The following is a 27,230-nucleotide window of genomic DNA, read 5'->3' on the forward strand; positions in this document are numbered from 1 at the left end:
TGAGGTGTCAGCCCACCTCTAACATGAAAATGCCGTCTTGCATTTTAAATTTCTTAACTTATATGGACAAGCTTCAGATAGAAGCACTTCATTTGCAGGGTGGAAATGTTAGTAAGGTCTGAGCAGTTAATGGAATTCCCACGACCCTTGCTTTCTAAGGCATATGCTTGTGTTTGGAACTAGTCGGTCACACCTCCATCAGATATGATCCATGTTCTCGTTTACTGCAGCCCGTGAGTTAGGAGTGGTTTGACACCTTTAGAGGATTTGTGCCAGTGCCCTTTGTGTTGAGGGGACAGGGTGCCTGATGAGAAGAGCTGAAAGGAGGCAAGATTCATTTTGGCCCTTTTGCTCAAAGGTTTTTGGCTCATGGTGACTGGTTTCATTGTTTCTGGATTTGTGTGTTGGCTTGCAAACCTAACATGTTTACTAATTTAGAATTTGCAAAAAGGGCAAAGGGCTTAAGACAGCATAGTAAGATGTGAGAAATTAGTTTAACTTTGAACAGTTGTATCAAAGAGAAGAAAATAGACAACTACATTAATTTGAAGGTCTTTAACCCAGAATGTTTGACAATATTTTTGCCTCTTTGAGATACGGTCTCATGTAACTCAGGCTTGTCTTAAACTCTGTAAATAGCCAAAGCTAGCCTTGAATTCGTGAATCTCTTGCTTCTATTTCGCAAGTTCTAGGATTACAGGTATTCATTATTACATAATTTATACAATTTTGGGGGTAAAATTCAAGATTTTGTGCATGCTAGGCAAGCACTCTGTCAACCACAATAATACCCCATGCCTTTTTTTTGAGGCTAGGTCTTATATGTATCCCAGGCTGATCTCCAATTTGCAACTTTCCTCATACTTCTTCTGCCTCCCAAGTGCTAGGGTTGTGTGCATGTGCCATTATACCCAGTTTCTTATAATAATTTAATCTGAATTTAATTAATACTGAAATACTAAATAAGTAACTAAATGCTAGATTACATAAGTAGTATTACTAACATGATTAAGTCATTAGGAGAACAGACTGGTATTGCAATTTTTAGTGTAATAATTTTTATGTTCATGTGAAAATAGATATTGAAATAGTGGTTATGAAATACTACAAAAGTTTACTTGATGCAAACATACCAGAAGTGCTCCTGACATTCACTGATAAAACAATAAAGAATGAGCCAGGCAGTGGTGGCACACACCTTTAATCCCAGCACTTGGGAGGCAGAGGCAGGAGGATCTCAGTGAGTTCAAGGCCAGCCTGGTCTACAAGAACTAGTTCTGAGACAGACAACAAAGTGACACATAGAAACCCTGTCTCAAAAACAAAAAACATAACAAAATAATAAAAGATGGAACTAGTAGCACATGCCTTGAACCACAGCACTGGAGAGGTAGAGGCAAGCAGATCTCTAGTTTGAGGCCAGTCTGGACTACATAATGAGTTCCAGAGTAGCCAAGGGTATAGTGTCTAGCTATCCTATAAAAAAGTAAAAATTTCAACAACATTGTTGCCAAGGAGGGAGTACTTGCAATAGTAATTCTGTTTGTTTAGAGATAAGCATATACTATGTTGTTTGGTGTGAAAGCTTTCTTTCTAACCTTTACCCATAGAGTATAGAGTGGTATATGTTCTTAAGCCTTATTGAGCTAAAAAATGACATTTTTTAAATGGATAGGGATATACTTTGAATTAGAGAGTATTAGGGAAGTGCATATACAGATCCTTACATGGTATTAAAAATCTTCCATCTGCTGGGTGTGGTTGTGCACACCTTTAGTTCCAGTATTCCAGAGGCAGAGGCAGGCTGATCTCTCTGAGCTTGAGGCCATCCAGGACTACAAAGTGAGATTCATCTTAAACAAAACCAGAAACATTTTCCTTTTCTGGTCCTACTTTCATATTGGTATTTTTGGGGACCTTTTGCATCTGAACTCCCAAACTGTACAAAATATTTGGAGGAAATAATAACATAACTGAGAAGAGTAGTCCTCTTATTTATTTTAGTTTGTAAATTGTTATTTCATATTGACATAATTTGCTGCCATTCATTATTTTAAATGTCCCTCAATTTAAAAAAAATGTACTAAAATAGAATATGCCAAATACTGTGTCTATTAATGGAGGCACAGAGATGAATAAGACTGGGTTACTTCCCTCTTAAAATTTACCAACTTCAAGAGGAATAAACCCATGAGTGAGCATGAATCTCAGTGCTGCAGAGATGGAGAGGCTTTAGCCATAAAGTCATACACTGAATTTCTTGCAAATAAGCCACTTTTCTTGAACTCACCAACTATGAGTTTATTTTCAAATATTTGTGTCAGTATCAAACTTGGTGGGCAATGTAGATGAGTTAGACTCCATGCTTCCAGGGGTTTGTGATTAGAAGAAGGGGTCCAAAAATAATTTCAAAGTAGGAGGGGCCTGGAGAGATGGCTCAGCAGTTAAGAGCACTTGCTGCTTTGCAGAGGACCAGAGTATGGTTCCCAGCATCCACATCAGTTCTAGCTCCAGAGGATATGATACCCTTTTTGAGTCTCTGTGAGCACCTGCACAGACATACATACACACATAAATAAATATATAAAAATAAAATATTTTTTGAGATAGTGAGGGCTGGGGATAGGGCTTAGTGGGTAAAGCACTAGCCAGGAAAGCCCAGCAACCCATATTTGATCCTCCAAACCCACATTAGAAAAAGGACAGATGCAGTAGTGTGCATCTTTCATCCCAGGTCTGCTGCAAAAAGAAGGGGGCAGAGGAGAGACCTGGAAGCATCTTCAGTCAGCTAGCCTCCAGCCAGCAGTGTGAAGGGGGCAGAGGAGAGACCTGGAAGCATCTTCAGTCAGCTAGCCTCCAGCCAGCAGTGTGAAGGGGGCAGAGGAGAGACCTGGAAGCATCTTCAGTCAGCTAGCCTCCAGCCAGCAGTGTGAAGGGGGCAGAGGAGAGACCTGGAAGCATCTTCAGTCAGCTAGCCTCCAGCCAGCAGTGTGAAGGGGGCAGAGGAGAGACCTGGAAGCATCTTCAGTCAGCTAGCCTCCAGCCAGCAGTGTGAAGCAGGACAAGAGAGTCCTGCTTCAGCAAAGTGAAAGACGGGAACTGATCTCTGAAAACTGTTCTCTGACCTCCACACATTACACGTACATCCATACTTTTTTTTTTGTCACTGAGGTATAAATTGTATCTAGAGTACAGAAGAGGAGAGAGAGAGAAGACTTGAATTTGGTTTAGAGAAGCTGTTGCTACACCAATTCAATTGAATAAAACCTTGAAGAGTCACTGGGAATCATCAAACAGGCCCTTTTAGGAGAACGTGTTAAACACTAATAATAGGGAAGAAAAAGGCAAAACACATCAAAGAGTTTGAGGGGTGCCATGAGCACCTTCACAGTATAAGAAGGAACAGAGCCAGACCTTCTTTGGATTTGAATGCCAAATCCAGGAGGCATGGATTCTGTAAAAAGAATATTCCTTGCATCACCTGGAGAGCTTGTTGGAACTTCATTATGACAGCACCCCTGCTCCAGTTACCAACTCAGTAAGTCTAGAACAGGGCTGATTTCTATCTTCTAAAGCTCTCAGGGGCCAAAGTTGTGCTGTGCATTCAGTGCTCAGGAGGCTGAGGTGAGAGGATTGAATTCTACACAGAAAGACCCTGTTTCAAAAATAAAAGTCACTTAATAATTCTTTTCTCAGGAAAGACTCTCTCTGAAATTTCCAAGTCTCTATAGCTATGTATTTATATATGAAGGTCACAAAGGTTGAGATGTTTAGGATAGATGTGGATAGGGGTAGGGGCTCTAGAGAATTCAAGTAGAAATCCTAAGATTTAGAGTTTAGACAAAACAATAATATAACAATTCTGTTGTTTATTCATACTAATTAGATACCTAATAAGTTAATTAATTTGATTAATAGCTAATCAAAGCAATATTTCCCTTTTACTTTTCCTAGGGATTTATCCTGCAATAAAATACGCTATATTGAAAGAGGGACATTTGAATCATTACCTTTTTTGAAGTATATGTAAGTTACAAACATAACCCATTTATATTTTGGATTTTATAACCCCCATGCTACTTAATCTGTTACATGATTAAAATTTTAAAATTTTGCTAGTAGGTAATAGCCAGACTTAGAAGAACAATTGTTACATGGTTTCTCTCATGCTGGGGACCAAACCCAGGACCCTGTACTTGCTAAGTAAGCATTCTATCAATGAGCTAAATCCATAACCCTTAGACTTGCATGTAGTTATACATATATGTGGCATGAAAGTAGAAAGATGAGCTATGGAGGGCAAGAAAGAAGTCTAGAAAGATTTTAAACAAGAGAGGACAATGGGAGAAAGAAAGACAAAATGCCATCTTTTCTATCAATTGAAATCTAGATTTGTGTGTGTGTGTGTGTGTGTGTGTAGCATGAAAGGAAAAGTGAGACTCTGTGGGGAGAAAAGGTACAAAAAGGGATAATGAGTGGCAGTAAGGATAAGAAATAAGAAAGATACAATATATACATATATACATATACTACACACACACACACATATATATAATATAAACTGTCATGATGAAACCCATTATATAGTGTACAAATGAAACAAATTTTGTGGTTAATAGAAAGTAACTATAATTGCATAGCAAATTGTGTGTGTGTGTGTGTGTGTGTACACCCATGTGGATGTGGATGTATTTTCATGCTTATATAAATCACAGAACTTGAGTTCTGTCCTTCCACCATGTGAGTCCTAGGGCTTGAACTCAGTCTTGGTGGCAAGCATCATTACCCACTGAGCCATCTCCCCAGCCCACATTCCTTTAGTCTGTGGTAAAAGTGAGTGAAACTTGAATCATAGCACACCACTAGTTTTTAATCAGTGTGGTTGTGTACCCAGGTGACCCTTGGCAACTGTGGATTTACAAAAGGCATCTAATATGCAAACACCACAGATGTCATAAACATCCTCCAATGTACAGGACAAACCTCCATAGCAGAGTGGTCTAGCCTAGAATTTCAGTGGTGCTGAGGTTGTGAAACCCTTTCCTAGAGAAAAAAGATCATTGAAAGAAGGATCTTCTTGTAATACACTGTAGTTGGTGCATTGCATATCATCCACAATGAGATTTTCTTTGTGAGTCGAGAAAATATTGAAACCATTTCTGAGAAAGGTTATGTTTCATCATGTATATTAGAGTGGTTGTTAAATGATAACTGTTCTGAAAAATGTGTTCTTTTGGCTTATGTGTTTTCAATTTGTTTAATGACTTTAGGAACCTTGGGTGCAATTTACTCACTGAACTGAGCTATGGAACATTTCAAGCATGGCATGGAATGCAGTTTTTACAGAAGTTGTAAGTGAAGTAGAATGTAAATACTTATTTGTGTGTTAAAACCCATGCGGATTCACCGACTGAAAACCTTGTGTGAACTGTGGATAGTTTGTCCCATGCATTCTTTTCCAATGAGGAAACTAAGGCACAGGAGGGCAGAAGACGTGTGTAAATTACAGGACACGATCAGCTTTCCCCTTCCTGGCCTTCAGACGGGCACCACAAGTAACACCACGCAAGTAACACTGATAGGTGTCGTCATGGGGCCCTCGTGCTGTGGCTCTGATGTGTGATGTTGTTTTTGGAAACCCGCTTGTGAGTTTCACTCCGATTCCCTCTCCCATGCACAGTTCCCAGCTGCTTGAATGGATGCCACACAGAGCTGCAAAGATTAACACCAGCTCCTCCAGGGAGCAGAAGGTAGAGGTGCTTTCCCAGAGATGGAAAGCTGGGGATTTGCCCGAGGACTTCTCTCCTCATTACCCAGAACATTATTTCTCAGGACGCATATGCCTCTGAGTCATGCATTATCTGTTAGTAAGAGGTGCCTTTGCAGCCTGGATAAGATGGCATCTGCATCTGCATTGAGCTATATGGTTGAAAATACTCATAAAGAAAATCTGTTGCTCTATCCTGGCTCTATATAATACTTTTCTTCCTCAAGAAGAAAGTGAGTTTTATTAGCTTTTAGCTAAAAATCTGTGTTTGTAAGGCATTGTGGCATATGCTTAAATACCAGCAGTTGCACTCAGGAAACAGAGGCAGGAGGATCATAAGTTGGAAGGAGTCTTGGACTAATAGTAGACTCGTGTCAAAAACACAACAAAACAAAAAATCCCACTTTGTGTGACATTCAGTGGCCAGGAGGGCATTATAAACTCAAGAGGGATTTTCTGCTCTGGATCTGAGTTTGGGTGGCTGTAACCTGTCTGGTAGGTCAGAAACCCAGATTCACAGTTGCTTCCCATACGAGGATGGGTTGCAGTGTGCTGGGGCTGGATGAACTGTTCTGTAGATGTTCTTTGTAGCAGTCTCCCCTCTCTAGAACAATTTGCTGACTCCTAACTTGGGGGAAAGGAACCAGAGGGTCTGGCGGGTTAGGAAAGACTCATGCAGGAGCATGGACTTGTTATCTCTAGTTTGTGTCCATCTTGGCAGAAAGGGAGTTTGCTTCCTTGTGATGAGATGAGCAGAGCTAACTGGTATTGGACATTGATATTCACATCATGTTATCTGAATGGAACAATGGTACCTCTCAGAATTTAGTCAGCATCACAGATTGGCTCAGCGAGGTAGGCATAGTGTGTGCTTGTAAGCCCAGCTACTCAGATGCTGAGGCAGGAGGATGTCTTGAACCCAGGAGTTCAAGGCTGACCTAGGCAGGATAGTGAGAACTCATTTTTTTAAAAAAGCTTGACAACAGTGGATACAACCCAAGTGTGTGCTGGAGGTTGAACTCCTTTGTTAGGATCCAATACCCAACTCTTTGTAATAGATAAGGGAGTTTTCTTCAGGAAATATATCTCATGGTAGGCCACAAACTTCTGCTGCTGCTGCCTGCTGCCTGCTGTCTGCTGCCTGCTGCCTTCTGCCTCCTCCTCCTCCTCCTCCTCCTCCTCCTCCTCCTCCTCCTTCTTCTCCTCTTCCTCCTCCTCCTCCTCCTCCTCCTTCTTTCAGTTTTCTTGTATCTGTTGAGACTTGCTTTGTTACCATCTATGTAGTCAGTTTTAGAGAATGTTCTGTGAAGTACTGAGAAGAAGCTGCATTCTTTTGTGTTTGGGTGGAATGTTCTGTAGATAGGTTAGGTTCATTTGGTTCATGGCATCTGTTAGCGCCAGTATTTTTCTATTTAGTTTTTGTCTGGAATTTCTGCCTATTGGTGAGAATGGGGTATTGAAGTGTCCCAATGGGTCAGTGTGTGCTTTTGGTAGTTTTTCCTTTACAAATATAGATGCCCTTGTGTTTAGGGTATAAATGTTGAAAATTGAAAGATCATCATGGTAGATTTTTCCTTTGATGAGTATGAAGTGTCCTTCCCTGTCTCTTTTGATTAATTTTTGTTTGAATTCTATTTTGCTAGCTATTAGAATGGCTACACCAGTTTGTTTCTTGGGTTTATTTGCTTGGAAGATCTCTTTTCATTTCTTTACTCTGTGGTAATGTTTATCGTTGATGTTGAGGTGGGATTCTTGTATGCAGCAGAAGAATGGATACTGTACCTGCATCCATTCTGTTAGTCTATGTCTTTTATTAGGGAATTGAGTACTTTGATACTGAGAAATATCAATGTCCAATGATTGTTAATTCCTGTTGTTGGTTTTTTTTTTGCTGTTTATGTGTGTGTGTGTGTGCATGCATGAGTGCACTCCCCTTCTTTTGGTTTTCCTGGTGTGAGATTATTTCCTGTGTTTTTGTGGATATAGTTAACCTCTTTGGGTTGGAGTTTTTCTTCTAGTACCTTCTTTAGAGTTGGATTTATCAATAGATATTGTTTATATTTGACTTTATCATGGAATATCTTATTTTATCCATCTATGGTGATTGCTAGGTATAGGTCTGTGGTCTCTTAGATTCTGCAAGACATCTATCTGTCCAGGCCCTTCTGGTTTTTAGTCTCCACTGAGAAGTCAGGTGTAATTCTAATAGATTTCCCTTTATATGTTACTGTCAGGAATATTTCTTAAGACGAGTCTCTCTGCTGACACAAATAATTCCAATGAGCCCAAATTAGACCAAATAAAGGATGCCCATGTTTAATGCAGCACTCCCTGGTGGCACTGGAAAAGCATGGCGAGGGGAAGAGAGAGAAGGGGAGACCACGTGAAACCTGGAGATCAGGTGTTCATTCTCTGGGAGGCAGCCAAAGTAGCCTGTGGGAGTGGTCCTGAGCTTCCCTAGGGAGGGGTCACTGCTTGGTGAGCTTTCCCAGAGGTGGAGCCTGGACCAAAGCAACTTCTAGGGGAGGGGGCTTGAAATGGAGCTTCCTTCCCAGTATTCCAAAGATGGCATCCCATGCCAGGGGCTGGGATGAGGCCCCCAAATATAATAGTTACTTAACCTTTTTCTTTTTTTTATGTATTTATGTATTTATTTATTTATTATGTATACAATATTCTGTTTGTGTGTGTGCCTGCAGGCCAGAAGAGGGCACCAGACCTCATTACAGATGGTTGTGAGCCACCATGTGGTTGCTGGGAATTGAACTCAGGACCTTTGGAAGAGCAGGCGATGCTCTTAACCTCTGAGCCATCTCTCCAGCCCACTTAACCTTTTTCTTGTGCAGCTTTTAATATTCTTTCTTTGTTCTGTATGTTTAGTGTTTTGTTTTATATGTGGTGAGGGGAGTTTCTTTTCTGGTCCAATCTATTTGGTATTCTGAAACTTTTTGTACCTTTATAGGCATGTCCTTTAGAAAAGCATTTTTTTCTATAATTTTTTGGAAATGTTTTCTGGGTCTTTGAGCTAGGATTCTTCTCTTTCTTCTATTCCTATTATTCTTAGGTTTGGTCTTCTTACAGTGTCCCAGATGTCCTGGATGTTTTGTGTCAGGAATTTTTTAGATTTAAATTTTCTTTGACTGATATATCTGTTTCTTCTACCATATCTTTGATGCCTGAAATTCATCTTTTGTATTCTGCTGGTGAAGCTTGCCTCTGTATTTCCTGTTTCATTGCCAGAATTTATTGAGGTTTATTTTGGGATTATGACCATTAAATTTCTCAGGGTCCAGAAAGATTCACTGTGGCAGTGAAAACCTGACTAATTGGATCTTAGGGTAAATGAAATAAATCAATTTGCATATGTTACCACTATATGTTCTTTATTCCTTGAAATGAAGAAGTAGCGAGCAGCAGCCCTATAACGGGATCTCCACAAAGCTTTCAGTTTATATAGGCATGCAGACAGGTTAGCAATCCCATAGGCTGTTAACAATAGTATCAAGCATACATTTTCACAGAGTCCCAAAAATCGATGGATCTGGCAAGGAGGTGCTTTACATCTCAGAGAGGGCGTGGCTGTGAAGGCTCTATGGTGGCTATTCTTACCTGTGGGCTTGATTTGCATTAGCATCTAGCTGGTTGAGTTAAAAGAAATCTCTTCTGGGGATCTTGTTTCTGACCCCAGCAGGGTGCCCTGGTGAGAATTTTTTTCTCTGAAGCTAGTTTTAGCAACTCAGGCCTTTTTTTCTGTATAAACAGTTAATTTTCTGGGCTATGATCCTATGTTGATTGAAACCAAGGTGAAGGGTAAATATTAGTAATTTGTTAGGTCAAAGCAGAAGATCAGTAGATTATACCTTCCTGAGTCTGCTGTTAGAGCAGACATATTGCCTCCTGTGTGAGGCTCCTTTCTTATCAGTGAGTTCTGTTAATAAAGAAAGTTTGTGGGAGAACAGATTTTGGCTGTGACAACAAAGGTTTTGACAGAATGAGTGCTTTTCACACCGTGGCTTCATGGTATGTGGGGTGGTGGGGAGGTATCTGGGAGGTATCTATAGTATCCCAGCAGGTTTATACACTGCTGGGATACTATAGAAGGCAGAAATGCAGAAATTCACAAGATTTCCACAGAATTAATGGTGACTTATTCAAAAGACAGGTGTCCCCATTGCTCTGTAAAAATGGGTTGCTCCAAGTGAATGTGTACATATACACTCCCTGTGGATAGTCCAATAGATCTGTCAGCTGTACATTTACTGTGTAATATTTGTGGGCTCACCGCAAGAATTCCTTCAGTTTGTGTTTTCTTAATGGCTTCTATTTCCATTTTCAGCTCTTGAATTATTTTATTTGTTTCAACTTTTTTCTTGACATTCTTTAATGAATTTATTCATTTTTTCCAATTTTTGTTTGTGTTTTTCTATATTTCTTTAAGGGATTTATTTACTTCCTCCTTAAGGACTACTATCATCTTCATAAAGTTGGTTTTAAGGTAATTTTCTTCTGCTTTAGCTGTGTTGGAATATTCAGGGCTAGCTGTAGTAGGATAACTGAGTTCTGGTGGTGACATATTACCCTGGTTGGTTTTGGTTGTTTTCTTACACTGGTGTCTAGGCATTTGAGTTTAGGGTGAGTATAGGTCTAGGTGCTGATTTTTGTGTTTTCTTTATTAGATGGGCATTTTGTTTCTTGTTTTCTGTTTCTTCTCTGGTCTTCTGTCTGATGTGGCCTGTGGTTGAGAGGAGGGTCTCCACCCGAGTTGGGGGCTGTACTTCTGATGGCCAGCATGGCCTCTGGTGTTGAGCAGGAGGTTTCCACCTGAATTGGGGGCTGTAGGTCTGGCTTCTGGTCCAGCAGGGGATCCTCCTCTGATGCAGAAGTTCTGGTTTAAGCATAGCCTCTGGTGGAGCAGGGGCTTTCTGCCCGCATTAGGACACGAGCTTCATGCCTCTTTCCAAAGGCAAGTTGACAAGGGAGAAACCAGGAATTCTGTGATATATAGCAGACAGTTTCTGGAGTGCTTGTTAAGTTGAACTTCTGTCCTCTCTGCATTACAAAAGTCTGTACAAAGATCCCAACCAAAGTAGGTTTGTCTAGGACTGAATGAAACCTAAGCCCAACTGCCAAAGTCCTGGTTGGGACTCTAGCAGTTTCTATATTAATAAACTCTGCATATTATTATTATTTCCCATTAGATAATTGTTGGGAATATTTCTTAGATGAGACTCTCTGCTGACGCGACTAATTCCAATCAGACCAAATTAGACCAAATAAAAGATGCTCATGTTTAATGTAATGCTCCCGTGTGGCACCAGGAAAGCATGGCAAGAGAAAGAGAGAGCGAAGGGACCAGAGACCACATAATCATTTTCTGGGACCAGTTTAAGTAGCCTGTGGGAGTGGTCTTGACCTTCCCTGGGTTACCATTTGGTGGGCTTTCTCGGAGGTGTTTAGACTAAAGCAACTCCCAGGGGAGGGGGCTTGAAATGGAACTTTCTGCCCAATATTTCAAAGATGGATGCTAGGGCCTGGGATGATACCCCTGACTATAATAATAATGGTCAATAACCTCTCAAGATCCATATTTACTCCTGGTTCCAGGTACCTATTTGGATACAGCCTCCATGTTACTGACAAGCCCTGACTTTATCATTTATAAAGAGGTGCCAGGGGACCAGTCACATGAGGGTGGCAGCAAGTCACCCAAGGCTTCCACGGGTCCCCTGGTGGGTGGCCTAGGCCTGGGCTGGAGATAGACAGAGACATAGGCCATGCAGAGAGGGTTTAGGCATGAGTTTATTGAGTGGTTTATGGAGGGGAAAAGGAAGGGGAGAAGGGGGAGAAGTGAGAGCAGGCAGAGAGGGGGGAGGGGGAGGGAGGAAGATCTGTTTGCCTTGGTGGAAGAGGGAGGGCAAGGTTTGTCTCTTAAAGGGACAAGGTACCCAGGTGACAGACCAGGCCAGCAGATTACACTGTTAGCAGTACCTTCAGGGTCAGATGCTCTTGAATCTGAAATCTAGGTCAAAGACACACCAAAGCTCATTATTTAAGTGTCATTGTTTTATTGACAATAGGAATCATGCCTCTTTCATATGAAAAAGATTACAAAAACCCAAAAGTGGTTGGCAATCTACATGGTAAGTGTATTTTCCCTGCTGACTTTAGTGTGCTTCTTCATTTACTTGCACAGGTCCAGACTGGTGGCTTTTAAAAATTCTTTTAGTGAATTAATTGTTTCTAACAATATAAATTCCCATTGTTTTACAAACTGAAGAACAAGCAGAGAAGCTTCACATTATACACATGCTGGCTTCTCTAATGCTTGCCAACACTGTGCCAAAAAACAGAAAAAAATCTAAGCTCTGTCCCTACCAAAATATCTATTTGCTATTGAGAATAACAGAAAAAAAATTTAAGCTTTATCCCTACCAAAATATATGTTTACTATTGAGAATACCTACAGAGTAACTGACCACACTATTGAGGGTAATTGAGCTGCCATCCTGTCATGGAAACACCCAGTACTTCCTCCTGGTCCATTGTTACTGATTTTCTGTAGGAAGTTGTCCATGTCCAAAAGTTTGCTCTCTTTAGGACAAACTAAAGAGAGCAAACTTTTGGACATGGACCCTTTGCTTTGCATAGGATCCTGGCAACTGCTTCTCACATTGAGAGGCACAAACATTAAAGATGAAAAGAGCAACCTAGGTCTGTCCTTTGGGATGATCTAGGTAGGATATTTATTTTGTAACCATTTAGCAGTTTTTAGAGGGTCATACCTGATACTTATGACACTTTTCCTCTCTCTGTTGCATCTTCCCCTCCCCCTACTGGTGTAGCAAGACACCTTTCTCCTGCAATCCTGGAAATTCTTCCTCTGCCTGTATCTGGTTTTTGGTACCTTGTACTTTAATAAGAGGTGTCTATTATGTTCCTGGTACTATATAAAGTATTGATACAAATAAGATAATGTGCTGAAAGTTCATAGAATAGTGTTTGGCATGTAGTAAATACTTAGACATTATACCTCATTTTTACTTTCACTAGACTCTTACAGTATTACTATTATATGCCCAATTTTTGGGTAAAACATTGAAACTGATTTTGATCTACTTGTCCAGGCTCATACTATTGAACATGAAGAAGCTCTCGGGGGCTTTGCGTGTAATTTTCTTCCCTTGTAATAGGAGCTAAACTTGTCAATTCAGCTTTTTGTGATTTTTGTTTTTGTTCGTCTGTTTGATTTTTCCAAACAGGATTTCTCTGTGCAGCCCTAGCCAACCTGGAATTCTCTCTATAGGCCAGGCTTGCCTCAAACTCAGAGATCCGTCTGCCTCTGCCTTGGAGTGCTGGGATTAAAGCTGTGTGTGCCATCATTGCCTGACTTGTTTACCTTAAAGTTGGTTTCTAATTTCAGTAGACTCCTTTGGACAGAGCTCCATTTCCCTCTGGAAGTGCTAGAGCTCCTCATCACACCACTTCCATCTCCAGGGAATTCCTGGCCCTGATCATAGGAAGTCACTACTGCTGAGCATCTCTTCTGGGCATGCCTTTCTTAGATGCCGCTCAAATTTTCTTTCTCATTCATTTAAGTGAGGAAAATGTTACTAAGGAACTTGTAAGTTTGAGGTTGTCTTAATCGTATCAGTAGAAAGTTACAGATCAAAAATTTGAGTCTTGCTGACTCTAGAAGTGTAGTAGGAGGCCACTTGTTTGTTCCTGGCTGCTCAGCCTTGAAATAACCACACAGAAGCCATATTATTTGCAATATTGTTTGGCCAATAGCTTAAGCATGTTTCTAGCTAACTCTTATATCCTAGACTAACCCATCTGCATTAATCTGTGTATCACCATGTGGCTGTGGCTTACCAGCAAAGTTTTGGCATGTCTGTTTCTGGTGGTGGTTCCGTGGCTTCTCTCTAACTCCGCCTTCTTTCTCCCAGCATTCAATTTAGTTTTCCCCACCTAGCTCTACTCTGCCCTATCAGGCCAAGTCAGTTTCTTTATTCATTAACCAATAAAAGCAACACATAGACAGAAGGACTTCCCACACCATAGAAGCCATACTTCTCACCATTCTTCATCACCAGGCAATCTTCCTTAAGGTGACTCTCAGCATTGTGGTTAAGATACCAGCTCATTATTTTTGATTACTTGGAATATACTGGTATAACACAGAATTTCACACTGAGGAGTTTCATATGGGGAGGCATGTTCTCAGTCTCATGGGCCTTATAGATGAAGACAAGAAAGGATTTCTTCTTTCCTCATACACTTCATGCATGTTGGAGCAGGGTCTGTGCCCCTCTGTTTATTTTTCTGACCATCTTATAAGGAACCCATTTTCCTGCCTGCTTTTGGGATTCTAGTGTGGGTGCTTTCGGAGGCAGCCTTAGTTTCCCCTTTCTGAAAAGTATTTTGAAGTCCTTGATAGTGGCTTTCTCTGTCAATGCAATATGTCAAATCAAGTCAAATTAATAAGACCAAGTTTAATCTGAGCAAAGAAACTCCCAGGTGATTCTTGGGGAAGAAAGTAGGAGAGAAATCATGCTTCTGCTCCCAAGGAGGGAGTTTTAACTACTATATATGTGCTGTCTTTGACAGCTCCAGAGGAGCCACTGATGGTGGGATTTCTGAGGGTAGGTTCTAGAGAGGGCAAAGTGGAGGCAAAGCAGAGCCTCCAGCTAAATATCCCAGCCTTTTTGGATATATGGGTTCTGGTTCAAATCTGGTTACTTCCTGTTGGCAAGGGAAGATATAGGGAGTGGGGAGTCGGGAGTCAATGGCCTTATGCTTGGTGGGAGGTATGGGTGAAACAACATTCTGTTAACTGCCATCCGGGAGATTTCAGGCATCTGTTCCTTGAGAAAGCTGTAAAGTTTTTCTGTCCCGACAAACCTCTCTGCCGATGCAATAATCCAAGTCAGACTAAATCAAACAGAATTAGGAAAAGCCCTGGTTTAATGGATGCCAGAGCTCCCAGGTGACCCTCCGGGAAAACACGGAGAGGGGAAAGGAGAACCAGGAAGACCATGTGTTCGTTCTCTGGGGGACAGTTTAAATAGCCTATGGGAGTGGTCTTGACCCTCCATGGAGAGAAGATCACTGTTTGGTGGACTTTCTTGGAGGTGGAATCTGGTCTGCAGCAACTCCCAGGGAAGGGTCTTGGAATGGGACTTTCCACCAAAGAAAAGCAAAGGAGGCAAGTTGCTAGGAGAAAAAAATACATTATATTAACACCAGCGCTATGAACAGTGCTAGCCATGGGAAGAGTGATGACTGCCAGAAAGATTGAAGCAGAGGTGTGCCCTGGTTGGATGGAAGAGGTGAATGAGCCATACACAAGAGCAGATATGCCTCTCATTGGTACATTTTGAAAAACCAGAGGGTGTAGGGTCCCAGTTGCTGGCTAGACCACTTATCCTGGTTAGGTACCTGCTGGAGCCTGGAGAGACGGTACCAGCACTGAGGTCCCAGGAACTTGGTGGGATGGCATGCCAAATCAAGGGATGATGTGTTCCAGGAGTACCCAAGCCATCACATCTGCTATTTTTCTGGAGGTGGGGAGTGCCTCCATCCATTCTGTAAAACGTGTCAATAAGAGTTAAGAGATAACGATGCTTTTTATGAGTGAGCGTTGATGAAGTCAACTTGCCAAAACTTGCCAGTACTTGCCCAGTTGGTGTCCTCGATTGGTATCCTTGGAGCTGGTGCAGGGGCTGTTGTATTTTGAGGGCCCCCTGCAGATTGGCCTTGGCACACATCTGGCAGGAGGAATGGACCTGTCTGGAAACTGATCTACTTGGCCAGGTTCCTTGATACAGTAGCAGAACTCTTTACCCAGGAACATGCAGGTCCTAGGGCCTAGTTTTAGCCCAATGAAACATACTTTTAAGGACAACCAGAGAAAATTTACTGAAAGAAAGAGGTTGAGTGAGTGAAGGGGGAAGGAGGGAGGTTGAGGAGGAACTGATTTGAAGGTACCTGCAGTCTTCCTAGCCACTTTAATTCTATCCTGATTCAGGAGGGAGGGAGGTTGCATTTCAGCAGAGCCGGCATAGTAATGCTCAGAAAGCCTCTATGTGGTCATAAAAACTGGAAGCAGTAAAATCCACAGAAATTTAAGAATGTCTTAAAACTGTTGGTAGTCAGTGCTCTGTCAGTTTATCAAAACTGCATTTATCAATGTTAAAACTCTGAACCTCCCAAGTTATGTCTGAAACCTGTTATCCTGTACTATGAAGCTTGTGAATGAGGCAAACCTGTCTGTATTTTTAATAGGAAATTTAACTAATGAACTAATGACCTACTACCAAGGTGGCAAGCTTTGGGGATTGGAGGGAGAGTTGTCTAACTGGTAAACCTGTCAGTAACCTAGTCTTCAAACACCAGCAGATATGAGAAGGATACATTTTACCTGAATAAGCAGAAGTGAGACAGATTTACAGCTACCTAGGGTAGCAGGTTTCTCTGTGGTTGTTGGGGACAGAAGTCCCTGGGCAGTACCAGTTAAGCCCAGAAGATCTGACAGACTTTCCTGTAGGGTAGGAATTTGGGGAGAGTGGCCTACCTTGTCTTGGCAAAGTGGGGCAATCAATTCCCCAGGGCCTGCTTATTCACTGTCTGGCAAGGTCTTGGCAGCAAGTAAGGTGCAAAGCAGCTTTCCACGCCATGGCTGACTTTGCTACATTTAAAGCAAGCTCCAGGTGGAAGTTCTATGGCCATCCATCTTCCTTGCTGCCTCTATCATGACAAGCTTTTGTATTAAAAATGCCATATTCTCAGATCTCTGAAGCATTTGAGGATCAGGGGATCATTATCTGTTAAGTCCATCTAAACTAGACAAATGTTTAGGAATAACTTTTAGAACATTACACACACACATATGCTACATCTGAACATATCACAGAAGTTGATCCTTTATGAGGTAATTGATAGTTAACTTGTATATCTTAATACAACATTATAGGACAAAACAGTTTTCTGTATGACTTAGTTTACCAAATCAGCTACAGCTTACCAATGTTAGTGAAAGCAAAAAGATTAGACATATATTTTTAAATTGGTCTTTGTTAGCCTGAATAGATCTTAGATAAGGAGAGACCCTTTGTCAGACTGTTTAGGTCATTGTCTTGTTGCTTCATAAAATAGGAATATCTCAATCTCTGGTGTTCAGCTGTGGTCCTAAGACTTGGAGCATAATAAGAATCTGTGGAAGGCAAAACCAAGTTTTAACATTGTAAACTAATTGTAAACAATTTAGTGTTTTAAAAATCAATAATAAGGGGATTGATCTTATGTTACCAAATCTGGCTGTCAGCAAGATCTATCCCTGTATATGAATGCATGGAGATTGGAGACCTGATATATCCTTGATGGAGCTGCTCCATGTGGTCACCTTTGTTTAAGATGGTGGTGAAATCATAAAACCTTCCTCTTCTTTAACCTTAGTCAAAATGGTGGCTGATCACATGTTGTGCTTTCTTAAGGTGGTGGCAGACCACATGGTGTGTTAGAGCAGTTTGAATTTGGAGTTACAAGCTGCAGGCTAACTTTTTGTTACAGATTTTAAGCTATACCCAATTTCCTAGTATTTTTTTTTCATCTAACAAGGTAGAAAAGTACAAAACAACTTTTCTGTCAGATTCAGGGCCAGAAAATCACAGAGGTAAAATCTGAGCCCAGGCAGCTAGCTACAATAGCAATGGCTGATACATGGAACACTTACATTCAGGCATTCAAGACCAGTCAGAAACAAGTTTGTAGTGGCCGTGTTTATACAGCTAACAGAACCTAAGCAAATAGAGGCACAGATCCATTCATACACATGGGATAGACGGGCTTTTTTTTTTAACAGAAAGATAAACAAAACTTTCCATTGAAAACTGTGCCAAGTGACCAACTTAAAAATCTTGAAATAAGAGTTTACAGTGTAGAGTAGCATGTAAGAAACCAGAGTGTTGGGTTCAGGGAGGTTGCACAAAGATGAGAACACCACCAAGTCTAATAAACCAGAAGCAAACTTTATTCCAGAAACCAGATCCTAGGAAAACCAGAAGCAAACTTAAAAATAAAAAATAAAAATAAAAAACCACTGTGGGGCATTTGTTCAGACCTAATGCTTGGTGCCCTAACTATGAAAGATGGGTTCAGAAACCGGCATTTTGCCACAGCCTAACAAACACCATCTTCATGCTGGCAAGGTTCCAGAAGATTCCATAGGCTTCTATGGAATAAGGACTCGTGGGAGGACCAGTCTACCATTTTGCCTTAGGCAACTTGAGATGATCAATTTCCCAGTGTACTGTTTTCTCCATCATCTGAAGAGAGTCTTGGCAGTAGTTGAGGTGAAAGGCAGGTTTTCCCAGTGGCTAGGGCTTTTCCCAGTGCTACTTTTGAACCAGTTTTGAGTAGATATTTTTCTGTGCCCATCTGTCTTCTTTGGAAAAGATAGAGGAGCTGTCCGGAGCTGGCATGTCTCTCTATTATAAAAAAATTTTTAGTAAAACATTTACATGCCATTTTCTGCAGATCTCTGAGCATTTGAGAACTGTCTGTCCATTAGCTCTATCTGAGCAGATAACCCTTGTCACCAGCTGTTTGTCCTAAGCACACGGGACTAGGTAAGGCTTATCTCTGCAATTAACTATATTAGTGCTTAGCATGACTATGACCAACAGCTTGTCATTTATAAGTTGACTCTTAGCTTGTATTTTTTAACAGTCTATAACATGTTAGCAGCTTTTATAAGACTATGACTTATAAAAAAATAAAATAAAAAAATGTAATTTTTTTGTAATTTTTGTAATTTTGTAAATGTAATTTTTGTCAGATTTAGTCAGAATAATGATTTTGAATTGAAACTCTTTTAGTATCAAAATAAAACCTTTTAATCATAGATGGTGAGTTTAGTAAAGAAATTGGGATAACCATTCTTTGGGTAATAGCAGGACAAGTTTATACCACATTGAGACTGTCTCCTGAGAAGGCAAAGAAAAGTGATTATATCAGACTCAATAACCAGAACATTTGAAGGTAAATTTTAAGGTTGAGCAGTCAGTAAGGGCTGCAGCCAGTACACATTGAACATGGTTAATTTATACATTAGAAATAAACAGTTAGTGGCCATGTTTATGCATTTAAACCAGACAGAACTTTTTTTTTTTTTTACTTTTTAAACTGAATTTCTAGGCGGGGGGGGGGGGAGGCTGCAGGCCATTTGTGCTTTTCTGATGGTCCCTCCTGCAGCTGCTCTGCTCTGGGGTTTCCCTCTGTGCCGCTTTGGAGCAGGAGTCATTTTGTGAGACCAAAACCAATTATCATCAGGGTGAAGCGGCTGACAGTGGCCATCCTTGGTACCTGGTCTTGCAGTTGTCTCTGCTCCCCTCTGTCCTCCTGGCTCCTCCTTGGCATTTGGGCCTGGGACTGCAGTACCCTGTGGGGGAGGTGTGGTCCTCTCCCTAGCTGTCAGCAGTGCTAGCATAGGCAGGAGATTATAAGGGTTGAGAATTGTAACATGAATATCTTTAACCATTAGAGAAACACCTGAGGATAAGCAAGTTTAGGATTGGCAAAAGTCCTTCCGGCAGATAAGAGCTGGGGGCCTGATGGGCAGAGGAAATACAGACTGTCCCAAATAGCCAACAGGCACTACTTCTTAAAAAAGGATTAATGTGCTTATTGCAAAGAAAGGAGAGGCTTCGAACCCTGTCCCCTTTAATCATCTGGATTCATTAATTCCAGGGCTTTTTGTCCCCTCTTCCTTTGTGGGCATTCCATTTTCCAATGACCCCTTTCTTTGCAATAAGCACATTAATCCTTTTCAGGTGTTTCTCTGTTATAAACCTTAGTGGCAATAGCAATCAATTTAGTCAGATTTTTACCTTTTAGTCCTTTGAGTTGATGAAGCTTCCTCTTAGTATCTGGGGCTGTTCAGTTGATGAAAGCCAGGTTGACTGCCATTTGGTTCTCAGGAACCTTAGACAGATTGGTGGGCAGTCTAGCAGGTGCTCGGAGACCATCTCATCCTGGAACCTGCTTATAGCATTTTTTCTCAATTCTATCTCTTTCTTCCGTGGTGAACGTTATCTGGAGCAATTGCTGGCAAATCCACCCCCCCCCCCGCCCAGGTTGGGGAATGTGTAAACAAGACAGTATCTAGGAGATCTATTAGCACTTGGGGTTCCTCAGTAAAGGAAGGAGTCTGAAGTTTCCAGTATATAGATCACTCGTTGAAAGAGGAAATAAACCAGGCCGGGGGGGGGGGGGGGGGGGCGGTGCCATCCTCATCAGGAGGTCCCACAGTGCAGAGGGGGAGATCAGGAGACACCACCACCCACCACCTGCCACCTGTGGCTTCCCTGAAGGAGTACAAAATGGGCTCAGCTCCACTAGGAAGTTGGGGAGGAGGAGGGGAGGGAGCTGTGCTCTGCAAGGGAGCAGAGGGTCTTGAGTAGTTCTGGCTTCACATGGGCTGCAGAGGCTGCAGCAGCCTCCCTGAAATCCTGGAAAAGAGAAAAGGCAAGGTCCAGGGGAAACTTAGGTTTGGAAGAAACTTTTTTTTTAATAGTGGAAATCACTTTACACACCATTACAAAGAGAAGACTGACAACAGACAGCATGAAAACAGGACATGAAACAGAATTGACAAGATAGTGCTGTGTGCAGGGTCACGTGATCCCATACCAGTTCCAAAACCTCAGAGGAGGAATAAGAGCATTTCCTATTCTGCTCCACCCCTCCACCCCCCACCCCCGGGCTCTGAGATTAGAAGTGCATCCCCTAGATCTCCTTGAGCCTCCAGACTGTCCGGACACCAGATACCAGAACCAGAACCTTACCAATTGGTAAAAACAGAAAAATAAAGTTTGCCAAAAACCAGAGACTGGGGTGTCCCCTCAAAACCAGGTTTGCGCTTCCCTGTATGAGCCACCAAACTGTTGGGTCCAGGGAGGTCGCGCAAAGATGAGAACACCACCAAGTCTAATAAACCAGAAGCAAACTTTATTTCAGAAACCAGATCCTAGGAAAACCAGAAGCAAACTTAAAAATAAAAAACACCACAGGGCATAGAAGCTTATCAGCTAGCTGAGACCACAACCAGAGATGGTGTTTGTTAGACTGTGGCAAAAGGCCAGTTTCTGAACCCATCTTTTATAGTTAGGGCACTAAGCATTAGGTCTGAATAAAGGAATTTTTACAATCTTACCCTGACCCGTGGGTCAGTCAACGGAGACCCTAAGGAGGGGAGTGAGTTCTAACGTCAATGGGTAACTAGGCAGCTATCATGAAATATGTTTCAGAGTTGATTACAGCAAAAAGTCACTAATTGCAAGAAAACAGATGTCTTTAGCTGTTTAGATAAAAGGGAATTAATCAGAAAAGGGACTGCTAGTAATGCTGGAAGGCTGATAAATCAGAATAATTTGTTCTTAGGGTGAGAACTTAGAAGATAGCAGAAAGTTCTTCACACTATCTCAAGGTAAAACTCAGATACAGGCTGCTGTACCTTACAACCTCTGTTATCAGAGCGCATTAGTTAAACCAGGTATTTACACGGTGGTCACTGTTTCTCCTGGTACCTCCAGGCAGTGTATACTGAAGCCCCATGTCTCCCCTTTAATGGTGCCAATTTCCCATAACAGAGACAGTGCCTAACCCAGAGGTCAGTATCTCTGTCTCCTAAAGGTTAACTCAGTTCACATCTGTCGTTTATCAGGGATGGCCAGGACACTACTCTCAATTTGCAGGGAGAAGCTCTGGCCCTGTAAATAAAACAGCCAGTTGTAAAATGAAATGATCTATGCTGATGGAAGCTTCCCAAGCATACGAGAAAATAGCTCACTGTGAATCACTGATCCTTGATCTGCTGAGAAAGCTGTTGATAGTCTGTTCTCATTCTCCTAGACTTACAACTTTATATTTTTTTATTTCTACATTCTTATTTTTGGAATATGCATTTTTATTTTCTTATTCTTGGACTCTTCAATAGGAATAAAAGATGCTTCCTGGTCATAACGTGTACCTATTGGGTCAGGGCAGCCCTATTGGGCTGACGGAGGGCTTTCTGAGGGTGGGGTCTGGAGCAAGATGGAGCCAAAGTGGAGTCCCCAGCTAAACACCTTCTACCTGTGCAGAACTCCAGGATCAGCCAGGGGTGAGCTTCCTTGGGTATTTTTGGGTTGTTTTCTACCTGGGCTTAAGCATACACACATGTGCACGTGCCAGAGTTAGCTCCAGTTGGGTGCAGGTCTCAAAGAGAGGTGTGGAGTTGACAAGGGGAAGGAGGAGACTGACATAATCTGACGGTGAATCAGGATGGCTGCCCGTTTATTGAAAAAAGGCTACACCTTCTATACTCTATAATTGTACAATAGTTTAGCCACAGTCAAGATTGAAAGCAGACTCAATTCATCTTTCCTGAGTCAAAATCTCAGCAAGTATCTTAAATGCCTATTGTTCTCTAGGGTCCAGTAACTACAAGTACCCTCTTACATCAATGGAAGGGTCACAAGTTTGACTTGACTCCCTTTAACAAGTAGGAACTTTCCTCAAGCCCCTGAGGGAATAGAGGCCCTTATCCAAATGCCTGAGCTTGGGAAAAGTACTTCTGGGGACCAGACACTCCACTAAAATTTAAAAGTAGTTTTCTTTCCTCAAGGGGCATGATGCAGCCTAGCACCAAGCTGTTCCCTAGTTGTGTTCCTTTGTGTCTTAGTCTTACTATATGGGCCTGTTTCCCCTCAAACACTCCCAAAGGGAAGCTCCTGATGTCTTACTCTTTTTCTATTATTCTGTACTATTCTGATTTCTCTATACTTACTGAACTCTTGCCCTTAATGGCCTCAGGCTCTGGATCTTGATTATCTGCTTTCCTCCTTGGGGTCAGGTGTGACCAGTTTGCAAGTCTTTAAATTTCCTGTTCTTGGTGTAATGGTGGTGGTGGTGGTGGGTACAATAGGGATCCCTGTGTGCAGAGTCATCAGGTTATATATGGTTCCACGGTGGCAGGGATTTTTTTTCCAAATAAATATTTTAAAGAGGCTGCCATTTTATACATTTTTATGCTCCACCAAAGTCCCCACAAAATTTCCTAAAGGAAGAGGCATAAGGGAACTCCCATAACACATAGTAAGAATCATTAAAAATGAAAGTAAAGGATGCTGTAGGATTGTGATATGCAAAGTCATAATACTGGAACTTTGTCAAACAGCAATTATAGTGTTGGGTCTTAGATTTCACACGGGTCTATGTAAGAAACAGGATCTCTCTGGGATGAATTTTAGCTTTTTCACCTACAGGGGAGTCAGCTTCCAGTGAACTGCAGAAGTCTTTTAAACTCAGTTCACTTGGTGCTGCCTGTATATGCATGGCATGAGTGTAGGACCATCTACCAGGGTGTGGGTAGCCTAACTTGTTCTCATTCCATCAATTGCCAGTAGCTCCTCAGATATGACTAGAACTTCATGAGCCCCCCACCTTCTTCCATGCTAGAATTTTAGTTTTATCTTGTACCAGTCTTGTGCATGCAGTCCCAGATGCTATGAGTTCATTCTTGCAGCAGTTCTTTTATATCTAGCAAATAGTATTTCTCTTAAGGATGTCTACTCCCTCTAGCTCTTACAGTCTTTCTTTCTCTTCCTCCATGATGATCCTTAAGCCTTGGGAAAGAAGGTGTAGTATAGCATAAATATTGACTGAGTCTTCTGTCCTGCCTAGTTCCCGCAATCATTAGGTCCCAAAGAAACCTCACAGAGATCTACAGTAGTTATAAACTGATTGGACCATTAGCTCAGGCTTCTTATTAACTTTTATAACTTAAATAGCCCATTATTAGCCCATTATTCTTATCTGTGTTAGCCACGTGGCTCAGTACCTTTTTCAGCAAGGCAGTCACATCTTTCTTCTTCTGTGGATGGGTCACGACTGCCGAGGAATGGGCTTCCTTCTTCCCGGAATTCTCCTGTTCTCATTGACTCACCTCTACTTCCTGTCTGGTTGTCCCACCTATACTTCCTTCCTGGCTACTGGCCAATCAGCATTTATTTAAAATGTAAGTGACAGAATATAGACCATGGTCCCACACCACATAGATGTCCTGTTTACAGTTGAGCACTCTAAAGTCATGTTGAACATTTGTGGGTCTTTGTATTAGTCAGTTACTGTAGAGAAAAGAAAAGCAGCAGCAACTTCTCTGATTAGAGTTGAGAGATCCACTAATCTATAGGCATAAATAAAAGAACTTAAGAAATAGTTTATTATTATATCCAAAATAATAGTACTAGGATTTCCCATAGAGGCAACAAATTAGCTACTCATAGGTTTTTGGCCTAATTTGTGCCAAAAATGAGTTCTGTCTTGTGTAGTAGGCTTTAAACCTAACCAGAAAGTGATTGGTAACTTCCATAAAATTGATGCCACTAATTACACCAGTGGGAATTTTGTAATTGTTAAATTTTGCAGATTTTACAGTTTAGTAATTGTTCAGAGATTCCATTTCTCCTCTAGTAGTGTACATAGCACCTTTCAACATTTTCTATCTCTGAAAACTAGCTAATAGGAATGAGGCTTCCAGATTGAATAACAGTAACCCCCATAGGCTCATATTTCTCAGTATTTGATCCCCAATTGGTGAACTTGTTTGGGAAAGATAAGAAGGAGTGGTCTTCTTAGAGGATATTTGTCACTAGGGATGAGCTTTGAGGTTTCAACAGAATTTAGCCATTCTCAGTGTTTTTTGCTTTCTTCCTCCTACTTGTGGATCAATATGTAAGCTTTCAACTGTTCCCATCACCACACCTTTGCTTCTCCATCATGGACTCCAACCCTCTGAAACTGCAAACTTCAATTAAACACTTTCTAAGTTTTCCTTGGTCATGGTGTTTTATCACAGCAATATAAAAGTAATTCAGGCAGGTAACCACTTGATTTCTCTATGTCCTATGACTCAAGTATTTTGTATCTACAGAAATAAGGTCTGTGTGTGTGTGTGTGTGTGTGTGTGTGTGTGCGCGCGCGCACATGTGTGTATGTTTCTGTTTTTTTTAATTGATTTTTATTGAACTCTACATTTTTCTCTGCTCCCCTCCCTGCCTCTCCCCTCCCTTTCAACCCTCTCCCAAGGTCCCCATGATCCCAATTTACTCAGGATATTTTGTCTTTGTCTACTTTCCATGTAGATTAGATCCATGCATGTCTCTCTTAGTGTCCTCATTGTTGCCTAGGTTCTCTGGGATTGTAGGCTGGTTTTCTTGTTTTATGTTTAAACCAACTTATGAGTGAGTACATATGATAACTGTCTTTCTCAGTCTGGGTTACCTCACTCAGAATGATGTTTTCTAGCTCCATCCATTTGCCTGCAAATTTCAAGATGACGTTATTTTTTTCTGCTGTGTAGTACTCCATTGTGTAAATGTACCACATTTTCCTTACCCAGTCTTTGGTTGAGGGGCATTTAGGTTGTTTCCAGATTCTGGTTATGACAAACAATGCTGCTATGAACACAGTTGAGAACATGTTCTTGTGGCACGTTGAGAATCCTTTAGATATACACCCAAAGTGGTATTGCTGGGTCTTGAGGAAGGTTGTTTCTTAATTTTCTGAGAAATCACCACACTGACCAAAGGGGTTGCACCAGCTTGCACTCCCACCAGCAATGAAGGAGTGTTCCCTTTACCCCACAACCTCTCCAGCATAAGTTGTCATCAGTGTTTTTGATCTTGGCCATTCTTACAGGTGTAAGATGGAATCTCAGAGTTGTTTTGATCTGCATTTCTCTGATGACTAAGGATGTTGAGCATTTTCTTAAGTGTCTTTCAGCCATTTTATATTCTTATGTTGAGAGTTCTCTATTAGGTATGTACTCCATTTTTTATTGGTTTATTCTTTTGATGCCCAATTTTTTGAGTTCTTTGTATATTTTGGAGATCAGTACTCTGTCTGATGTGGGATTGGTGAAGATTTTTTTCTATTCTGTAGGCTGTTGTTTTGTCTTGTTGACTGTGTCCTTTGCTTTACAGAAGCATTTCAGTTTCAGGAGGTCCCATTTATTAATTGTGCTGCTGGGGTTCTATTTAGGAAATGGTCTCCTGTACCAATGCGTTCAAGTGTACTTCCCACTTCTCTTCTATGAGGTTCAGTGAGGCTGGCTTTTTGTTGAGGTCTTTGATCCATTTGGACTTGAGTTTTGTACATGGTGATAGATATGGATCTATTTTCATTCTTCTACATGTTGATATCCAGTTATGCCAGCACCAATTGTTAAATATGCTTTCTTTTTTTCCATTTGATATTTTTTGCTTCTTTGTCAAAAATCAGGCATTTGAAGGTGTGTGGATTAATATCCAGGTCTTCGATTCAGTTCCATTTGTCCACCTGTCTGTTTTTATACCAATACCAGGCTGTTTTCAGTATTGTAGCTCTGTTGTAGAGTTTGAAGTCAGGGATTGTGATGCCTCCAGAAATTCTTTCATTGTACAGGACTGTTTTGGCTGTCTTGAGTTTTTTTTTTTCCATATGAAGTTGAGTACCATTCTTTTGAGGTCTGTGAAGAATTTTGCTGGGAATTGCATTGAATCTGTAGGTTGCTTTTGGTAAGATTGCCATTTTTACTAAGTTAATTCTACCTACCTAAGAGCATGGGAGATCTTTCTATTTTCTGATGTCTTCAATTCCTTTCTTCAAAGATTTAAAGTTCTTGTCATACAAGTTTTCCACTTGTTTGGTTAGAGTTACTCTGAGATATTTTATGCTATTTGTGGCTATTGTGAAGGGTGATGTTTCTCTGGATTTCTTTCTCAGCCCATTTATTTTCTGTGTACAGGAGGACTACTGATTTTTTTTTTGAGTTAATCTTGTATCCGGCTACATTACTAAAAGTGTTTGTGAGTTGTAGAAATTCCTTGATAGAATTTTTTGGGTTGCTTATGTAAATTATCATATCATCAGCAAATCGCAATAAGGTCTTATGATCAAGTTCTAGAGGTGTAATGAACATGGAAACAGGTCCCTCTGAATGGGTAAAAAAAGGGGGAATCTGTAGTATAGGCAAAGTTGGAAATCTATAGTATAAGTATAATATAGAAAATAGGAAATTAAGTAAGAAAACTGTGTGAAGTAGAAAATTATTAAGGAGAAATATTAAGAGAACATTTTGCCCACTTGGAGGCTGCCATACCCATCTGGCCCTGCCAGAGGGGAAGGCTGCACCCAGTAACCTTGGTAACAAAAGTAACCTTGCCATACAAGAGGACCCCACCCTTCTGTGTCCAGTCGATACTGATAGTCGAGGACATCTGGCTATCAGAAGGATTGGACAGGAGACGGTTCCAACGGGTTTAAAAAGAGAGACAGAAGCAAGGCAGTTATCTCACCATCACGATGGCCCTAACAAGCTGCTGAGCCTCGTAGTGAGATTCTCAGAATGCCTTGCCTCCCAAGAGCAGATCCTCGGAGCCGCTGT

General features: G+C 41.2%; 1 protein-coding gene across 1 annotated transcript in view; it reads left to right on the forward strand.

Moving 5' to 3' along the window:
* The window catches only part of LOC125407959 (uncharacterized), a 129,229-nt gene that overhangs the window by 19,733 nt on the left and 82,266 nt on the right, over positions 1 to 27,230 (forward strand). Inside the window, exons 6-7 of the mRNA XM_087909895.1 lie at positions 3,955 to 4,026; positions 5,271 to 5,351. Of these exons, the coding sequence (XP_087766021.1) occupies positions 3,955 to 4,026; positions 5,271 to 5,351 (153 nt within the window). The remainder of the gene's footprint in view (positions 1 to 3,954; positions 4,027 to 5,270; positions 5,352 to 27,230) is intronic.

This window comes from Myodes glareolus, chromosome 9 (genome assembly GCF_982192425.1).
Source record: "Myodes glareolus chromosome 9, mMyoGla1.1, whole genome shotgun sequence".
In the NCBI taxonomy this organism is placed as follows: Eukaryota; Metazoa; Chordata; class Mammalia; order Rodentia; family Cricetidae; genus Myodes; species Myodes glareolus.